Here is an 18,146-nt window from a genome sequence, read left to right as displayed (position 1 = left end):
ATAATTGCACAAACATGGAACACATCAAAGCCAGTCAACATCAAAAAGGTGGATTTTAACAGTTGCAGTTTTAATCTGTAGGGAGCTCCCCTGGCCCACAGAGAAAATACGAGATCCAGTACCATCTGAGACACTAACACTGTTCATAACTTACTGGAACAAAACTCTCCTGTTTGGGGAGGGTAAGAGGGGTCCAGCAATACTGCTTCTCCCCATATTCACTCATTCCCTTCCCCAGGTGCACACACCTCGGGTTTTACAAAACCCCAAGGTTCAGGTACTGGTGCAAGCTTCTCCAGCCATGGGTCAGGTGGGAGGAGAGCAAAGTTCACGTGAAAGCCATGTCAATAAGGGGGAAGGGTGGCTGGATTGTAACCAGGATGATATCTTGTGCAGTGGAGCACAGAACTCACCAACCCAAGAGACTCACGTGGCATCCCAACACAGCCAGCTTCGCATGTGAGCTCCATAAAAAGTGGGTTAAAGTATCAGGGAGTGAAAACTGTCCTGCACAGACCATGTTACTTGCCCGGCACCTGTAGCTCAGCCACTGATGCTGCATTCTTAAAGGAATTCAAGGTGGTGAAACTTGAATGAGCCTTCTCTAATAAATGCAATTAAAGACAAGAGGACAGACAACACAAAATATAATTAGTGAGTGCTTGTTTTCAGAAAAATATGTACTGGAAATATTGTGAAATCAAAAAATCTGCAGTAGGTCAGTCTTTTAATAACTACATATTCTTATGCTCATAGATAATTGAGCACAATTACAATATCAGGGTTTGGATAGCACACAACAGCAAGAGCACCAATGATGGTAAAATGCTTGTGGTGTCACTGGATGCCTAAGGAAACTGAATGCTCATTATTTTGATGGGCAATAAGTGGAGTCATCCCTTGCTGCTTGTCTCTCCTAGAAAACACCAGGGACAGGAGCAGAAATCTCTGCTCCTTTGCTCCCTCTGTAGCTTGCAGAACAGTTACAGCCCAGCAGACAGAAAGTTTGCAGTGGTGGTTGGTTTAGCTTCTTTTTATTTAAGGCACAGCTGTGATCAATCTCCAGGCTATAAAGTTTCAAAGAAGGAGTTGGAAGCGTGGGCTTTTCCTACAGCACTGAAATGGCCCCTCTGCCTTGCATTTGTCCCTCATTTATCTAGCCTGACTTTGGTGTGGCCGCAGCTCTGAGCTCTGTAGAAAAATTAGGAGAAGCCAGCAAGTATCATCAGGAACTTCAAATGAAGTCCAGCAAAAGCTGATCTGAGTTTGCCTCAGGGCTTTTTATTTATGCATCTTCCCTACACACTGCTTCTGTGTTGGAGTTTACCTCAGTGTTGCTTGAATATTCCATTGTTAAAATGTTTTAAAAGAAAATAAAGTCATCCCTGAGTGGTGCCCTTCAGTGCATTGCTGAGTAGTTAGGAGAGTTTTAATCTTTTCTGAAAACAGAAAAAAGCTTTGTATTTCATTTAGAACAGCAGAGGTACTTCTTAGAAGCAATTAATTTGCTGAGTAGAACGATTTTGCAAGCTATTTTCTTACAATGTACTAATTGCTTGTTTATCTATTTTTTTAAAACCCAAAAATTCCTCAGCCTTTTTGCCTGGAAGGTCTCATTTTATCTCATGCAGTTTCCTGTTTACTTTAGGCGCAAGCCTACAAGTATCTGCTAAAACAAAATAAAAAACCACAATCCTGGATAAGTCTTTCGGATTCATATATCAGCATGTCTGTCCCAAAATAATCTGACTTGTACTACTGTGGGGAATGATGAGCTAAAACATCAACATGAATTAAAACTAAGAGTGATCCCACAGTTACTGTTTTTGGGGGGGGGTGTTGGATAAGGAGTACTTAGTGGAAGTGTTTTGATTGATTAGCATTGCATAAAACATATGTCCCCACATTCTACCTCCTGGGCATGTCCTGGTAATAGTGGGCAGTGCTGCTGGGCACAGCCTTTCTGCTTGGTGTGGTGCATTTTTTTTTTAACATGGAGCAATACAAAAGCTGGGAGTGGGGATTTGAGGAGGTGTCTTTTTTTTGATCCTCTCAAAATCCTTTTGATCCTGTTTCACCCTTTCTGCTGCTCTGTCAGTTTACTGCCTCCTCAGCCCCTTAGGTGGGCTGCAAACGTGCAGCTGCTGAATGTAATGCAAGTGGAAATGGTCTTTGTGGTTTGGTAGCAGTCTTGGTCCTTTGCTTCCTCTTCCATCAGACAACAAAAACTGATGTGTGCTAGTTTAGTTTTCTATTTCACAATCCTGCATCAACTCTCTTGTTTAAAGCAGGACACAATACAGTAGATAGCTTATGCATACTAAGACCTTCTTTTGAGGACTGATAACTTTGCCAAAACTTGTGGGTTTCCACAGAGTGTGGAGGAATCTTTTGTTTTCCTTTCAGAGGCTAGTTTTCAATGCAGCTGTAGCGATTGCAGTTGTTTGTTTTTGCAATTGCTTGTGGGAGTCAGCGGAGTTAGAGTGTCTTTGATGGCTGACTCCCTGCTTGTATGCTGTCCTCTCCCTTGGAGCCGACATCCCAGCCCTGCACCTAGAGCCTGTTCACACGGAGGGGTCAGGGCAGCATGCTCCACAGACATGCCTGGAGATGGCGCAGGATCAGCCAGAGGGGATTAGACAGCTATAAGGGCCATCAGATGAGACAGAACATATTAGGCTTGCTTTCTGGATGCTTCATCACTGTCTGCACGAAGTCTCAGGCATTCCAAGTGTGAAGCAAATGCTTTCACAAGTATTTTCTGTCTCTGGCAGCCATGGTGTGATCTGCATTGTATGTCATTATCTGCCACATCTGATGGAACTGTTATTAGTGGTTATTTAAAAGTAGAGTTCTACCCTGCTGTACATAATGGTGATCTGCTTTTTTACTAGATCAGCTTGGTCTGCATCTTAAAGAGTTGTTTAAACTGTCTTTTCTGTTTTGAAAAATCCTAGATTGCTTAATTATTAGCTGGCAAAGATTTTACTTTGGATGGCATATAAATCCCTCATCACTTGAGGACTGAAGTTCATTGCAAACAGAGAGTGCTAAAAGGGAAATGTTTTGAAGTGCTTGCCCTGTAGAAGCAGCACGTTCACTGGCAGATCCATGGGGAGCAACCCCTGTGCGAGCACAGCCATGAGCTCTGCCCTGGCAGCAGCATCTCTTCTCTGTGTCATTGTGAGAAACAAGTTGGCATTGCCCTTGCGCTGAAGACAGGTGACAGAAGAGAATGATTGTTGTCTTTGACAGGCTCATTAGAGAGGCCAAGAGTTCAGTGGGAGCTCCTGCACGTGCCCAGCAGCAGAAAACCCAGGACAAAGCCAGGCAGCAAGCAAGGCATGCTGCAGAGAAAGCACCAGTGTTAACACCTCTGCTTTCCTTGCTGGTAGATAGGGACTGGCTCTAAACGACCTTTGTCTGGCACTTCTCATGAACACCCCTGAAAGAGATGAAGGTGGCTGGGAGTCAGCCCATTTTCGGCACAGGCAGTTATTTCAGTTTTCTGTTGCTATTCAATTTCTCTTTCATGAGAGGGTGGGAGTAAGGGAACTGAAAGTTAAGAGACTTAGCACCTTTTTTTTAGGCTTCATCATTGTTGTCCCTTGTTATATATAGCCAAAACCTACAGTCTTTTACAGGGACACTGGAGCAAACTCTCTGCCAGAGGTCAAAGGAGTCACATCCTTGGAAATACGCAGACTGAGTAACCTTCAAAAAACCATGATAGTGTGCTTTTTTGTGGTTTCAGAGGCTATTTATATGGCAATCTTATAAGCCAAGCAACCAAGGATGTGGTGCTAACATAGTCCAAGCGCTACTTTTGGGTGCTTTATGTGCCATACTTTTGTTAGCAGAGGTTAGATTTAGAAGAGGAGAGCAGACTGCCAAAGGTAGAAGACTGTTCCTGTAAGGGAATGGAAACACAAGGATCTGTTCTGTAAGCCGAATCAAGCTCCCTTCTCCAATAAATGCAGTGATTTTGGGAAAGCTTAGTCGCAGGGAGAAGTCATAGGGAGAAGACACATCACTTGTCTAACTTAGGAGCAGTTTTAGTGACTAATCCTCTAAGTGGATGAGACTTGGGATGCCCTCATTTGTAGTCATGAGGGAGTAGTTACATACCCAGGGTTTTACACAGTGTGTACAGCTGAGAGAAAGAGATAGCTGAAGATACACCTTTTTCCCCCCAGATAATGCATGGCACTGTGATTCTTGATGATATGACTTGAAAGAGAGGCTAGGTTTTATTAGAGCTCATTTCTGTGTTTGTCTGAAAATTTTAAATCAATCTAGATTCTGATATGATAAATTATTTTTAAAAAAATTACAAATAGCTGCCCCTGGAATCCATCAGCAGCAGTGAAACATTTCCAGCCCTGTTCACTGAATTTCTCCTTTGTAGTATGGAAAATACTGTTGTTACCACACTGAAATTATAGGCAGCAAGACAGCAAGCATCCTAATGGGGAATCCAGAGAAATCTGTGACAGCCAAAAGGTAGCTGCATCCCTTTAAACAATGTCTCATCTCCACAGTGTGCAAATGCAGAACAAAACCCATATTTTCTGCCCCAGATACCAGCCTCATCTAGATAATTTTTAATAGCTATGTGTATAATTAAGTGCCAAAACCTAGAATTTACCCTTTTGATAATCAGTAAGTATATACTTACCACAATCAAAAGGCGGGTGGTTCTTTACTCAGTGCTTCTCCTGTGATGTGCAATACCACATCTGTCTGCTCCTGTCTCTTTTAGCAGTGCCATTTGTAGGTGCCTCCCTGGTGGTCTGATAGCCTGAATAATGTCTGAGTTACCTTAACACTGTTTGGGTAGTGAGGTGTGCAGGCAACTCAGGTAATGGTGCCATTCATGTGCAGTCTGTCCAAGGCTGCTTTTGCTTTAAGGCAGTAGTTTGCTTTGTTATATTCAGGTGAGGACTAGAAAGGCTTTTCTAATTTGTCCAAAGGCAAGCAGATTTTTCTGAGCAGATTTATCCTAGAGGGGCATTGCCTTATCCTTAAGGGCTTACCCTGTTGCCCACTTCACTTGGAGCTTGTGCTCTTCGTTTTCTCAGCGAGACACAGCTGTCAGCATGGATTCTGTTTTTTAAAATCACTTTGTGTGACTGATCCTAATGCAGTTCCCTCAAAGGATGTTTATCACAGCTTAACCAGATAGCTATAATCAGATAAATGTTAGTATGGCTATACAAATTAAAAGCACACACAGGTTTTTTTCGCAGTTGGGGTAGAGCTGGTAACACTTGCTAACACTTTCTCCTACTCAGAGTCTGGTAGTAGTGTGTTAAATAAAACAAGTCTTATTCCTATTAAGGGAACCGACAGAGGCTAATATTTTTTTTTCTAATATTATTAGTTTAATCTTATGTAAGAATCAAGGCAGTCCTTTATATATTAAATTGCATCCAGACAGGCTTCATTTGGAATCTTGTGTTGCAACTGGAGCTTATCCAAACATAATACCAGTATCACTTAATGTCCTTAACAACAAAGGAAAATACAATTAAACAATCTCACATAGCAAAGTTGTTTGGTATCTCCTAAAAAGCTGTATTGTTTGAGCATAGCATTCTGACTGTGTAGCAGAGTACCACAGAAGCTCTATGGATTTCTGTAGAAAAAGTGGGCACAACAGGGCTTTTTCAACCATGGCCGTGAATTATTTTTCTGTGATTGGAAACTGCAGCTGCTAAAAAAGCGGTGAAACACCCAAGCAGAAGCAGGCAGAGTCCAGTCTGCAGTCCCTGTAGGGTGCCAGCTGTCCTGCCCTTGCCTCACATGACCTCTTGCAGTGAGCCTTCACTTCTGCAGAAGCATTTTCATGTTTCAGCAGACCTGGTGACCCCCAGCTGCCTCACATGTGGGATGTGAAAGCCTCACCCAGACCCTTCAGACAGGGTCGTCTTGCTGTTCAGGGAGAGGTCTGTCCCCCACCTGAAGTCCCAACTCATTCCTATGAGCAGTCAGGGCCCCTAAAGAGAATCCTGAGTTTGGACTAGGGGATGTAAACAGGTTGCCAGGTATGATGTAGAGGTTGTTTTTTGGACCCATTAGAGCAGGTTCAGAGAAGGTCCAAGATGATCAGAGGGCTGGAGCAGAGGCTGAGAGCATTGGGCTTGTTCAGCCTGAAGAAGAAATGGCTCTGGGAAGAACTTATAGCAGCTCTCAGTACCGAAAGGGGCCTTCAAGAGCACTGAAGTGGGACTTTTTACAAGGGCATGGGGTGATAGAACAAGTGGGAATGGCTTTAAGTGGAAAAGGAGAAGATTAAGGTTAGAAATTAGGAGGAAATTATTTACTATGAGGGTGATGAGGCACTGGAAAGTTTGCCCAGAGAAGCTGTGGCTGTCCCATCACTGAAAGTGTTCATGGACAGGGCTCTGAGCAACCTGATGAAATGGGTAGCATCCCTTCTCATGGTGGGGGTTAGAACTAGATGTTTAAGGTCCCTTCCAACCCAAGCTTTTCTGGATTCTAATTCTTGCTTCTAGTTTTCCCCAAGACATCTCTTGCCTGCTTTTATTTGTCCTGCGACCCAGGGAGACCAGTACCAGGAGCCTCTTATCAACTGGGCTTACATGTTCATTTTCCAGGCAAGCTACCAGCACTGATTTGGGACTGTAGGAGTATTTGTTTTCAAGTTAGAGCATAAAGACTAGTCTAGAACACCAGAAAATTGAAAAAGACACTGAAATTTCCTCTGTGTGTTGGTTTTTTTGGCAACAGAGAAACTCCACAAGGACTACTGTTTGTCTTTACACAGAGATAAATAATCAGATTTCTTTGGCAACAGCCAAGCTTTTATTCAGATGAGCTTCACATATCTTTATGAATTTAGAAATCAGTCAAAATGCTGACCATTGGCATTTAATGACTTCCTGTTTTTGTCTAAAATGCTTTCTTTAGATAAAAGCCTGAGTTTCTCCCTTTGAAGAGGGGCAGTGCAGCATTTCTCTCCTGCAGTTACTAGATCAGGAGCAAATTCCATTTTTCTTGTTTTGAGGGATTCCAATGGGTACAGATAAATTGCAATGGGATTAAGCTTTTGCTTTTATTTTTGGAATGTGTGTTGCACATTCCTCTTTGCAAGTTGCTCTTTAAAACTGTTACAAGTATGTTGTAAAAGAGGATTATTCAAACACCTTTGGTTTGCTGATGTCAATTGAGAAACCCTCCTGGTCTCCTCCATTTGCATTAGCACTGGAGTTCTCCTTCACAGATGTCAGCTGTGGAATACTTGAGGGCAGCTGGATAAGCTGGCCAAAAACCAGTACACCCATTTGCAAGACTGCAAGTATCAGGTGGGGAATTACATTGAGTGTTAACCTGGGCTAGAGTTTGACAAGTACCCATGAAATAAGCAGATCACTTCTGGTGGCTTGCTACTGCCCAATTTCATTTTCTCTTCAGTTAGTTTTATTTTGTTATTGGTCCTCTCCAGTCTTTTCTTTTTGCTATTTCATACTGTCAAAGCTTTAGATGCTACAGGGATACAAAAGTGCTTGGAGACCCTGTGGTATTTGAAACACCCACATTTGGTTCCAGGCTCTGTGGAAGGACCACCTGGTGGTGTCCAGGTGGGAAGACATGCAGCAGATAGGATCTCCAGAAGGAAAGCCAGGAGTCTGAGTGTCAGCATACCCTGCCTCCACCGCGTGCCAGTAAGCACTCGGGACAGTAAGCACAAGGTGCTGCAGAGAACGAGCTCACAAAGATTCCCACACCTGCCACTTGGGCGTCTGGCTGAGGGGAAACCTGCTCTTCATCACCTCTGGTCTGGATTTGCAAAGTGAAGCAGGAAGAGAAGATGAAAGGTGTTGGCTCACCCTGAGATAAGGGAAGGTATGATCACTGTGGATGCAGCCCTACTGACCATGGGATTTTATGTCTGCGTGTCTCCATGCTGCTCAGAGATGGTGGTCATGCAGCTAGTGATGACAACGAAATTATTGGCTAATGGTTGTTGTCAGCTCCCTGTGTAACACCATTGTTTCTTCAGTTGACCCTTTGTGTAGCAGGTATAGGTGCCAAAGTGTGTCTGGTTTAAAATAAAGGCTTTGACTTAAAGATTTCACCAAGTACTTTGTGTGTTTTTCAACGGAGCCAGTGTGGTGATGTGAGTACTGGAAGAGAGCAGGTAGAGCAGAGGCCAGCCTGTAGCAAAGGAGTCTAGGTGCCAGCAGAAGTATCATTGGTAGTCAAGGTGGTGTGTGCCCCTATAAAGAGTTTTTACTTTATTTTTTCTGAAATAAAAGAAGGTGATGAGGATTGGATGGATGAATGGACACACATGAAATACTAAATATTAAAGCCCAGAAAGAGGTGATGCTAACATACACAGGACTTCTTTGGGATCAAGGCTTGCTGCTCCTCCCAGCCTAGACAGAGCATAAGCAGAGCCCCAAGGCTGCTTTCATTAAGTCATTTAAGCTGTTAAGTCATTAACATGTTTTAAACAAGACAAATGTGTAAAGATGGAAGCAGATGGGTTCCTCAGAGAAGGGATGGTTTGTTGACAAAGATAGCCTTGCCTTAAACACCAAAAAATTCTGTGCACCTTCAAAGGTGAAGAGAGATGTTTGAAGCAGACACATTCTGAATTTCTGCTGAGAAGAGAAAACACATTTTTGAGCAAGACATGATTTCTCTATTTCTACGAAATCCAGCCATTATTTTGTACAAAGTCTGACTAAACTTGCTAGCTGAAATTCCCAAAACAAGATTCAGCAAGAGGTTGAATTGTGCATGTGCATGTAGCTGTGGAAAAGGTAGGAAATCAGGGATCTGATGCAATACTAGCATAACCAGTTTATTCTAAAATCCATTTACAAACCATAGGTACAGTAGACTGAAAAATCTCACAAACTTGACAGTTATGGAATTCATGCAGAGTTAAAATATTTAATAAAGCTGAGAATAGGGTTTTATCTATAACTTGCACATTTAGAGCTGCTCAGCTCCCGGGAGACTAGAACATGGATCCTTAGGGATGGGGCATATATAGTGTTATGAAAGACAAGCTGGTGGCTTGTATCACCCAGCTCCTTTCATAAGCTCTCTAGTTGTGTATTCTCTCTTATGTGCTCACATCCTCTTGCTTCAAATCGTCTTAGAGAATTATATGTAAGATAGTGTTTCATGAATATTAATGTAGAGTTTTTTTACATTTGCATTGTTTCTCATTTCCTGTTTTACACTGCTATTCCCTCTTTCTTACTGGAGATATTTCCTCTTTCTTTCACACACAGCCTCACCAGATGAATGTTTGTCTTGAAACACAAAGGCATCCATAGTATTAAAATCTCCCAGAGACATGTCAGAGAAGCATTTTACAATCAATCAAAAACTGCAGGAGTGTGCTATGAATCTCTCACTCTTGCAGAATTCATACAGCTTCCTTAAATAAAGACACCTTGAATAAATGAAGCTGTTTTGATAGCACCTTTTTCAACATGGCCCTTCTTACCTGTACACTGTAGGCAGCTCTCCCCCACCTGGAGTATTTTTCAAGGACTTTCCTTCACTGTCATCTTCCTCAAATCTTTTGGAGTCTGTGAATGGAGAGGCAAGCCTTTCATATATAAAGTTCTCCAGAATTTGTCAAGTTTAGCACACAATTATTTAAATCTATTCATCTGATCCAAATGTGGTAGTCACATTTTAATTCTTCACATGACAATTCCATGGGTCAAAGCAAACATTACCCCTATGTTAATTATTTCCAGCAGAAAATGCAAAAAACCAACAACAATGTTTTCATCCATGAAGAAGTATTAGCATATATTGTAATAGTGTTGTGTCAAAATTGGGAAAAATTAGGTCAGACTAGAATTAGAGGAATCGCTCCTACACTCTGTATGTTTACAGCATGGTAAATGCACTTCATGATCTTTGGCATCTATAATCATTCATTCATTTTAGATTTCATGCTGTCATGTTTGTGTCAGGGGAAAACAATACATAGCTGTAAATAGGCACTCTTGCTTGCAGTACTTATCTCTGTTCATGCTATGCACAAGATAATGCTCAGTGTGATAAGGAGAACTATTGATGCAGTTTACAGACGGCTAGGACATGAAGAAATGCAGTTGTGTTGCAGCTGATGAGCTTGCACCTCAGCAAGCATAGCAAGTGGCTTTCCCTGATGAGGGTGGGATTACGTCAGAATGTGGAAAATGCCAGGCACTTCTGCAGCCCATTTTGGCTATGGTTTTGTTAATTAAATCATTCTCCCAGAGCATTGCTCTCAGCCTGCACCAAGTGCAGGACTCTTCTCCCTGTTGGTAGCTGTGATAACAGTGATAGCAGTGATGTTCAATGTCCCTTTCTCTCTCTCAGTCACCGTTGTCCCAGAGGAAGAGGGGCTGCAGCTGCCTGTCACAAATACCACTCTGAGGGCAGGAGGGGATTTGGAGATGACAGCAGATGGACAAGAGTAGGAGGGCAACAGCAGCAGATTATAAATGTTCCTGCAGTTCAGCTGGAATGGATCTTTTCTGTCTTTGATATGCTAGTTCCTTAGCCTATTCCTGTAATCTTTAAAAAACTGCAAATACATAGAGATTTTTTTTTTCCTTCTCTCACTCCCTAAAAGAGGCCCTTTCAATATTTTCCCTCTCTGTGCAGACTGAGGAATTTGCAGGGTGAGTGTGAGCCCATGCCAGATATCAGGGTTAACACACAAGATGAATAGAAGAGAGCACATTAAAGGGGCACAGTGTGGCTAAGGCAGAGAAGAGTGTTTCAGAATAGGTGTGCATTGACTAGAGCTACATCCCTCTGGAGCCTCTGAAGGACAGCAGTGTATGACTTGGCAGAAGCAGAAGTGCTTCCTTTATTTTGCTCTTTTGAGTTAGAGGAAAACAAATGTTCACAGAATAAACACAGACATAGGCTCTCCAAAGCAAAAGACAAAAAAAAAAAAAAAAAAAAAAAAAAAAAAAAAAAAGAAAGAAAAAAGAGTGCTGCTTAGGAAACACTTTGCCTGCTAACACAAGAAGTTTCATGAGCAGCCATCCAGTCTGGTATCCTAGTAATGAGTGACTAGCTCATCAGTGTTTATTCTTGTGTAGCTTATTTCTTTTCTGGTGCTGGGTTTTGGAGTTGTTTTCTCTTTTGTTCTTGCACTCACTGATTTTTGTGTGATTTATCATGGCTGGTTTCATATGCCTACTGCCTACATTAGTTTCTCTTGCAATCAAAGCTTGCTGTGAGGCCTTGGCTCACTTACCCAAGGGTTTCCAACATCCAGCTACCATGGAAACATAATCTGTACTGATGCACGGACAAGGGTTCAAGACAGATGAGATGTAGTCATATCAGACTTTGGAAAGCCTCCAGTGGACTTCTACCACAGCTCTGCAAGACAGACAATGCACAAGGAGTCAGAGTTTGTTTTCTTACTGGGATGAGAGATATCACACCTCAGCAGAAAATTAGATTAGGTCATAAATGCTTTTTTGTAACTCATTCCTGCTGTAAGACATGCTTCTCAGTCTGTAGGGACCCTTCAATCTTTTAAGATGTACTCTTTCTCTGGTTTCCTCAAGTTTTCCTGTCTAATGGCTAGCCATTCACCTCTGATGGGCTTTCAGCCTGATTGGCATTTCTTCTTCACCCAGCCCTCTGTGGCCTGAGCCTCAGGACAGACCTTGGCCCTGCTCCATGGAAATGTTCCTTCTGCTGCAGCTGAAGAGCTCATTTAGCCTCTTGCAGTGCCATCGCCTTTGAAGAGCTGCCAGGGCTAGGGGTAATATCCCAAGGTGCTCTCTGTCCAGGGAACAGTGCTCTTTTAGCCACCCAAAGACGTAAAGTCTGCACTTTTTTTCAAGTACAGTACACTTTTTTTGGGATCTCCTATGCCATGGTATGACTATGGTATGGCATATCCACAAAGGTTCAAGTCACTAAATGCAACAGATCTGCTTTGTATGTCATTGTAACTTAGGTTTGACCAAGTTTGTAAAATGTTAAGATGCACCTGGAAATTAATAACACTGTACTTTAGACTACTTTCAGTTCTGATTCTGAGCAGAAATACATCAATATTTTGGTGTATGCTTAAGGCTTTCCAGTATACGGCAGCAGGAAGCTTTTGGATGTCTCTGGTTTATTAAATGTGGTATTTTTAGATCTTCATTATTGGTGAAGTCAATTCACAACAGACTTCTGGGAGGGGAAGAATTTAATCTCACTTCCAGCTTAGTTCAGCAAATATTCTAAGAGGAAAAAAATTCAGCCTTGTTTTCCTTGCAAAAAAAGAATTCCATGTTTAGCCAATGAAGTTTCCTAAATCTGAAGTATTAAGAGCCTGACATTTACATTTTCCTCTGTACCTAACTCAAACACATCCTTGCCATGAGTGATGCTTCTCAGTATTTTCCAGTTTACCAACAGTTAAATAAAAAGTGAGCAAACCTGAGGCATTTTTTGTCACCATTTACAAGCACTCAATAAGCTGCCAGAGCCAATAGCGTGGGGGGATGTTTTGCTAGGAGCAGAAGGGTGACAACTTGCACAATGGTGACTTCCTTCCAGAGCTGGGTGGGAACGCAACTTTTGTTTTTATAATTTTTCAGTATAGCTTGAGCTACACAGAGCAATTATTTGGTTGCTCAACCACAGTCCACTTTTTCTTGAGTGCAGCCAATCAAGCCTCAGCACACAGGTTATCAGAACCCGTCTGAGATACTGAGGAGCCCAAAGAGCTCAGGAACTCCGTCTGAGACAACTGTTCAGTGCAGTGAGCTGCATGTGGATTTTTCTGGATGACTATGGAGCTTTCTCAGGAGCAAATTCCAATTTGCCCCACTACAGAGCTTTTTGTTGCTGTTTCTAACATATCAAAAATTATGCCAACAGAATGTTCTGTTGTTCCCTAGCAACAGATTAAAAAAAAATTGGGAAATTAGACGCCTTCAATTGCAACTTTGAACAATGCTATGAGAGCTTTCCTGCTAGCTCCATTGTTTCCACAATGGACTTTTCTGCTACAGGCCTGGTGAGGATGCTGTCATTGTCTTTTGTCCTTCACTGTAGATCCCATGACTTGCAGTGTTCCCATCTCTGATGTTGTTCTCCCAAGGCAGCCTACAGTGAAGAAAGTAGATGCTTAAGCTAGAACAAAGTCCATTGCTGTCTTACTAGCTAGGAGGCTGAACACAACATGCACAATTTCATCAGTGAGTGGTTGAATTTGATGACTTTGTTTCTGCAAAAAAGCAGCTCAGCAGAGTTTTCTGTGTAGGGGGCAGGTTCTATTAGCATGGATAATAATGCAAATAAAGAGATACAGTTTTCTACTCTTATGGCAACAGGTACAAGGAAGGGACAAAAGCCTGTAGTCCTTTGCATGGGTTTCAAGTACTCTGTTCTAGGACTGCTGGAATCCAAAAGAGCTACAAAAAGACAAACGCTATGAAGTGGGTTCATATGTTCAATGCCACCACAGCGTGGTAGAGTTTCATCCCCATGCTGTCAAATTGCTGCCAAGACCCTAACAGTGTCATTTGGTGAAAGATCTTGACGCTTTAGCCTGGCAGCTGGCAATTCACCCTCCAGCTTCTTTCCATTGGCGAGCTTTCTTGGTCAGCAAAGCGATAGGCATTGAGTGGCGCCATTAGCTGCAAGCAAATTCAGTTTAGAGATGCTTTTTGGTGCGTAAAAAGCCTCTGTGTGTGGTTTCCTGGTTGCTAACCTTTGTCTGTCACCTGGCGTATATTGCAGGCTTGCAGACTCCTTTGGAAAATCTCCTTGTATTTGATCTAGGTGGGTTTGCTGTCCAAACTGCACAGCTTACAGTTGTCACTGCCCGAGCTGGAAATTGCTGGTATCTTCTTGGCAGGCATGGCAAAGTCTGCCTGGTGTGGAAACTGACTTCAGTGCCAGTACTGCAAGAGACCATCAATGTGTTAAAAACAGGAGCAGTATGTAAACAAATAAATACCACAGTGACAGGAGAACCAGTTTGAAAACAGCGCTCTCAGCGTAATGCTGGGAAGTCCTTATTGCTGCTGCCCATGCTAATCCTGCTCAGTGATGATAAGACAGTGGCTTCCACCTCAGTAAAGCAGCCTGGAAAATCTCAGGAGCCCTGTCTTTGTTCTGACATGATTGGTGTGTAAGGGTTTCCCCAGCAGAGCTTATATTTAAAGCCTCTCTAACCTCCTGTAACTCCTGCAAAGAGTTACAATCTTCCTTTGATTCAGTACTCCCAATAAAGTACAAAGCATTTGATTTAATTTCTGCATTGAGCTCTGAATTTTGTTCTGGACTTTGTTCTCTTCAGAGCTTTGGAAAACAGAGAAAGGAGGGGGGAAGCATTTTAGTCGGTGTTAGACTCCGTGGCTTTGACACTATTGAAGCCTGATGAGCCTCTGAATTTTGATTGAATAGAGCCCTAAGAAAAGAAGTGGATCCGTTGAAAGACGACATTTCAGTGCAAGAAGGATGTGTGTTTAGGACTTTCCATTACATAATGGGGCTGAAATGGGTTAACAAGACCCAGGCTTTCTTTTTCTTGAGAATTGCTGCCTGCACCGCTCTTTTTCTATTACTGATGCTTCAGTCACAGCACTCACAGAAAGGTTTTCTTTGTTATTATTAGTTTGAGAAGTAAATTGCAGTATTGTTTCTTCTGATCAAGAGATTGATTAGTCAGAGGTCTCTAGCTGAAGGGAAAAAATGTTCCTCATTATCAACTTTAAATGTAAATGTATTTGCCAAGCAGAGTTTCAGATGGTGGGGGGCTGGGGCTGGGGCTTGGGGGTGTGCCTTGCTCTTTTGATGTGCTGCCCATAACCATTTACAGATCTTTGAATGGCATCCCTCTCATCGGGTCAGTGAAAAGAGAGTGTGGGAACAATGCTCCTGAAAGAGAAAATTAACCATTGCTGCTTCTGTCTGGATGGTTCTTGTGGTATTTTGACAAGTAATGGTGCATATTTGTAGAGTTCTTATTTTTTCCATTCTTTCTCTTTCTAGGTGCTTTCATAATCTGCTGGACCCCAGGACTAGTCTTGCTGCTCCTCGATGTTTGCTGTCCCCAGTGCAATGTCCTGGCCTACGAAAAATTCTTCCTTCTCCTGGCAGAGTTCAACTCTGCCATGAACCCCATCATCTACTCCTACCGGGACAAGGAAATGAGTGCGACGTTCAAGCAGATCCTGTGCTGCCAGCGCAGCGAGAGCACCAACGGCCCCACCGAAGGCTCGGACCGGTCAGCCTCCTCCCTCAACCACACCATCCTGGCTGGCGTCCACAGCAATGACCACTCCGTGGTGTGAAGCCACCGCCAGCCGCCTCACCGACAAAGAGCAGCGGGCGATGCTCGGGCGGGGCAGGCGCGTGGCCCCGGGGAAGGTAACCCACTCACGTTTTCTCAAACACTAATGGACTACAAGTGCATCTTTTCCGGCGGCCTGACGTACCAGCGCAGACTGCCCTGTCCACAGGACTGGCCATGCTGCAAAGCCTTTGATTTCTGCTTTGAAAAAGTAGAAAGTAGTTGCTTTGCAGAAGAGGCCATCAATAACCCACAGAAAGCCTTGCTGAGACTTTGTTGGACTTTGCTGCATCTTGGTGCCAGTCTGAATCAACTCTGATTAATTAAGCTTATACCTGCTTCACTGCATTTACATGTAGCCACTTAGTATTTTTAAAAAGGGAGTAAAGGGGATAAAACTATGCCTATCATTTAATAGACATGTAATATGTATCACCATCAGCATGCTTGTGATGAACATTTTCTGTGCAGGGAGTAAAACTGTGCTCTAGTCTTTGTATCCTTAGCCACACTGTCATAACTACAGTAAAAAGAAAAGTTGGTTTTTTTTTCTAACACAGGCAACAGGAAGATGAGGGAAACTGACTCTTCTTACCTTCATTACTGGTGTTAGAGAATGCATGTTCTGTGTGTATGCAGATTGTTTTAATTATGAAAAAAAAAAAAAAGCTCTTTGTAAAGTCTGCCGGAAAGTAGAAAAACATAGACTGTATTCCAGTGTTTGTTTAGATTATGAAATAAACAGTACTTTAGTCACAATGTATATAAGGTTCTTCTTTGAAGTACAGTATGAAATTTGTAACATGTGAAGGGTACCAAGTTTTTTATGGATAAGTTCTTAAAGTAGGACACATCCCTAAGGCTCTTAAAGGGCTACAGTCAGGTTGGTAGATTGCAAAAATTGTATTTATGGCATATGCTTGGAATGCTTTTCTTGTTCATGGCAAAAAGCATTTCTAATGCCGAAAAAGAAAAGGTATGTTTTTATGGAACCTTTCTGGTAATTTAAAACAAAACACTTTCTGCATTTTTGCACTGAGAAGTATTTGTAGGGTACCATTCAAATGATGCCTCCTTCATTTCAAAAGCAGTGGGCTACTAAGAGCCAAGGCACAATTTTATTTTGTAAAGTCGACACTTTAATCCATTACAAATGACTGGACCATATTACAGAGCCACACATGTACACTTTTATAAATACCTAAGCTAACAGATGGGTTTTTCATATGAGACTGTTTTGAAGAGAAATGTCACTCATGTGAATATCAGTTACCAAGAATCACTGATAGTAAACAAAACTCATCAAGAGAGGTAACTGAGCAAAGGTGGGACCTTGCTGATAAAAAACTTGGGACGTCTTTCCAGGAAACTCTGTGTTCTCCTAACAATGTAAAATATATCAACAGTAAATTCCTGGCACTGTTCTTATCGTAATTTGTCTCTATAACAAAAAGAAAAAAACAAACAAGACCAAAAAAAAAGGGGAAAAACAACAAAAAAAAATCAAGAAAAAAACCCCACACTCACAAAAAAAATAACCCCGCAAAACAAAATAAAAAATCCAGAGATATATATCCTTCATTGTACCATACTGGAATGTAACTTAAGGGATGATATTCTCCCATTTGGGCAGGGAAAAAATGGAGGGTGGAGGGTCAGCTCAGCAAAATACAGTGTTTTCAGCATCTCTTGCTTTGAGGAGATGCTTGGATTTTATCCTTCCAAGCAGAAAATTGCTTGGAATAGGCAGTTCCTTCCTGAGAGAGGGAAGAGAAACAAGTAAACTAATCCTGCCTCCACTGAATGAAGTGGGAGTTATGACACTGCTTTCAGTCAAACTGAAATCCACCTGAACTGTCAAGCTAGTTTTGTGTGGACACTATGGAAGGTGGAGTAGAAGGTGGACATTACATTGTTTGCCAGTTGACCAAGGTTTTGAATACATCCCCTTGCTTTGAACAAAACCAGTCTTTCTTCTGACTGTCTTTGAGAGCAAGTGAATGTACAGGTTGATTTGGTTTTATTCACAGAATTGTAGTGAGAAACAGAAGAATAGGCTGTATGAACCTTTTTATTTCAAAGCATCTGCTTGCTAATCCACTCATATTTTTTCCTTAGTGCCTGCTTGATACTTGAACTAGTGAAGGTAAGCAGAAGAAAGGAGAGGGTAAGACTGCCTCCAAAGACAAGGATATCTGAGTGAAAAATAATTTCTTTTTCTCAAGAGTGCTTGGAGTACATTTCTTCCTTGGATCCAGCAAGAACAAATTTTCCTATCCCTAACATCCCCAGAAAAGTAGAAGATCATAGACACTTTAGTCTAGGGTCTGGGTTTTTTTAGCTTGGGGATTGCCCTTTCCAAGTGTTCTTTTCACTGATATTTGCATGCTTTTATTGAATCTCATCTGGATAGGGTGGAGGATGATATTACAAAACAACAACAAATCATTCACCCTAGTTTAACCTGCTGGATGTCTGGTGGGTTTTGAGAAGCCAGGGGTGAATCACTTGAGAACAGGATTGGTGTGGCTGTTTGAACATGGGTGGGTCCAAAGGCCTCTTGTGAAGACAGATGCCCAAGGAGGCTTTCTGTCATCACTGTGATTGTGACAGAGGGTAGTTGCTGTCCAGGTACATAGTTCAACCCAAGGAGGCACTCGACAGTTCAAGAAGGTGAACCTTTTGAACTCTTAGCAGCAGTTAAATTTGAGTTGTCAGGTATATTAATCCAGGAGCAATCCTGTCTGGCAACAGGTGGCTTTTCTTCTAAAAGGTGAAGTGCAATGTTTCAGATCAAATGCAGCAGGAGGAACATTGCTTGTACAATTCTGGTAGA

At 42.2% G+C, this 18,146-nt stretch overlaps 1 protein-coding gene across 5 annotated transcripts in view; it reads left to right on the top strand.

Annotated features, from left to right (window-relative positions):
- Positions 1–16,069, top strand: part of LPAR1 (lysophosphatidic acid receptor 1) — a 68,034-nt gene extending 51,965 nt beyond the window's left edge. For 4 of the 5 annotated variants that reach the window (XM_064403467.1, XM_064403469.1, XM_064403471.1 and 1 more), the window contains one exon: positions 15,010–16,069. In XM_064403467.1, the coding sequence (XP_064259537.1) occupies positions 15,010–15,311 (302 nt within the window). In that variant the 3' untranslated portion in view covers positions 15,312–16,069. Of the gene's footprint in view, positions 1–7,572; positions 8,098–15,009 lie in introns of those variants that run through there. The other variant, XM_064403470.1, reaches the window with a different exon arrangement.
- Positions 16,070–18,146: the final 2,077 nt, after the last annotated feature.

Source organism: Passer domesticus, chromosome Z, assembly GCF_036417665.1.
Source record: "Passer domesticus isolate bPasDom1 chromosome Z, bPasDom1.hap1, whole genome shotgun sequence".
NCBI lineage: Eukaryota > Metazoa > Chordata > Aves > Passeriformes > Passeridae > Passer > Passer domesticus.
The sequence above is the reverse complement of the archived record's forward strand: the minus strand, read 5'-3'. Positions and strand labels throughout refer to the sequence as shown.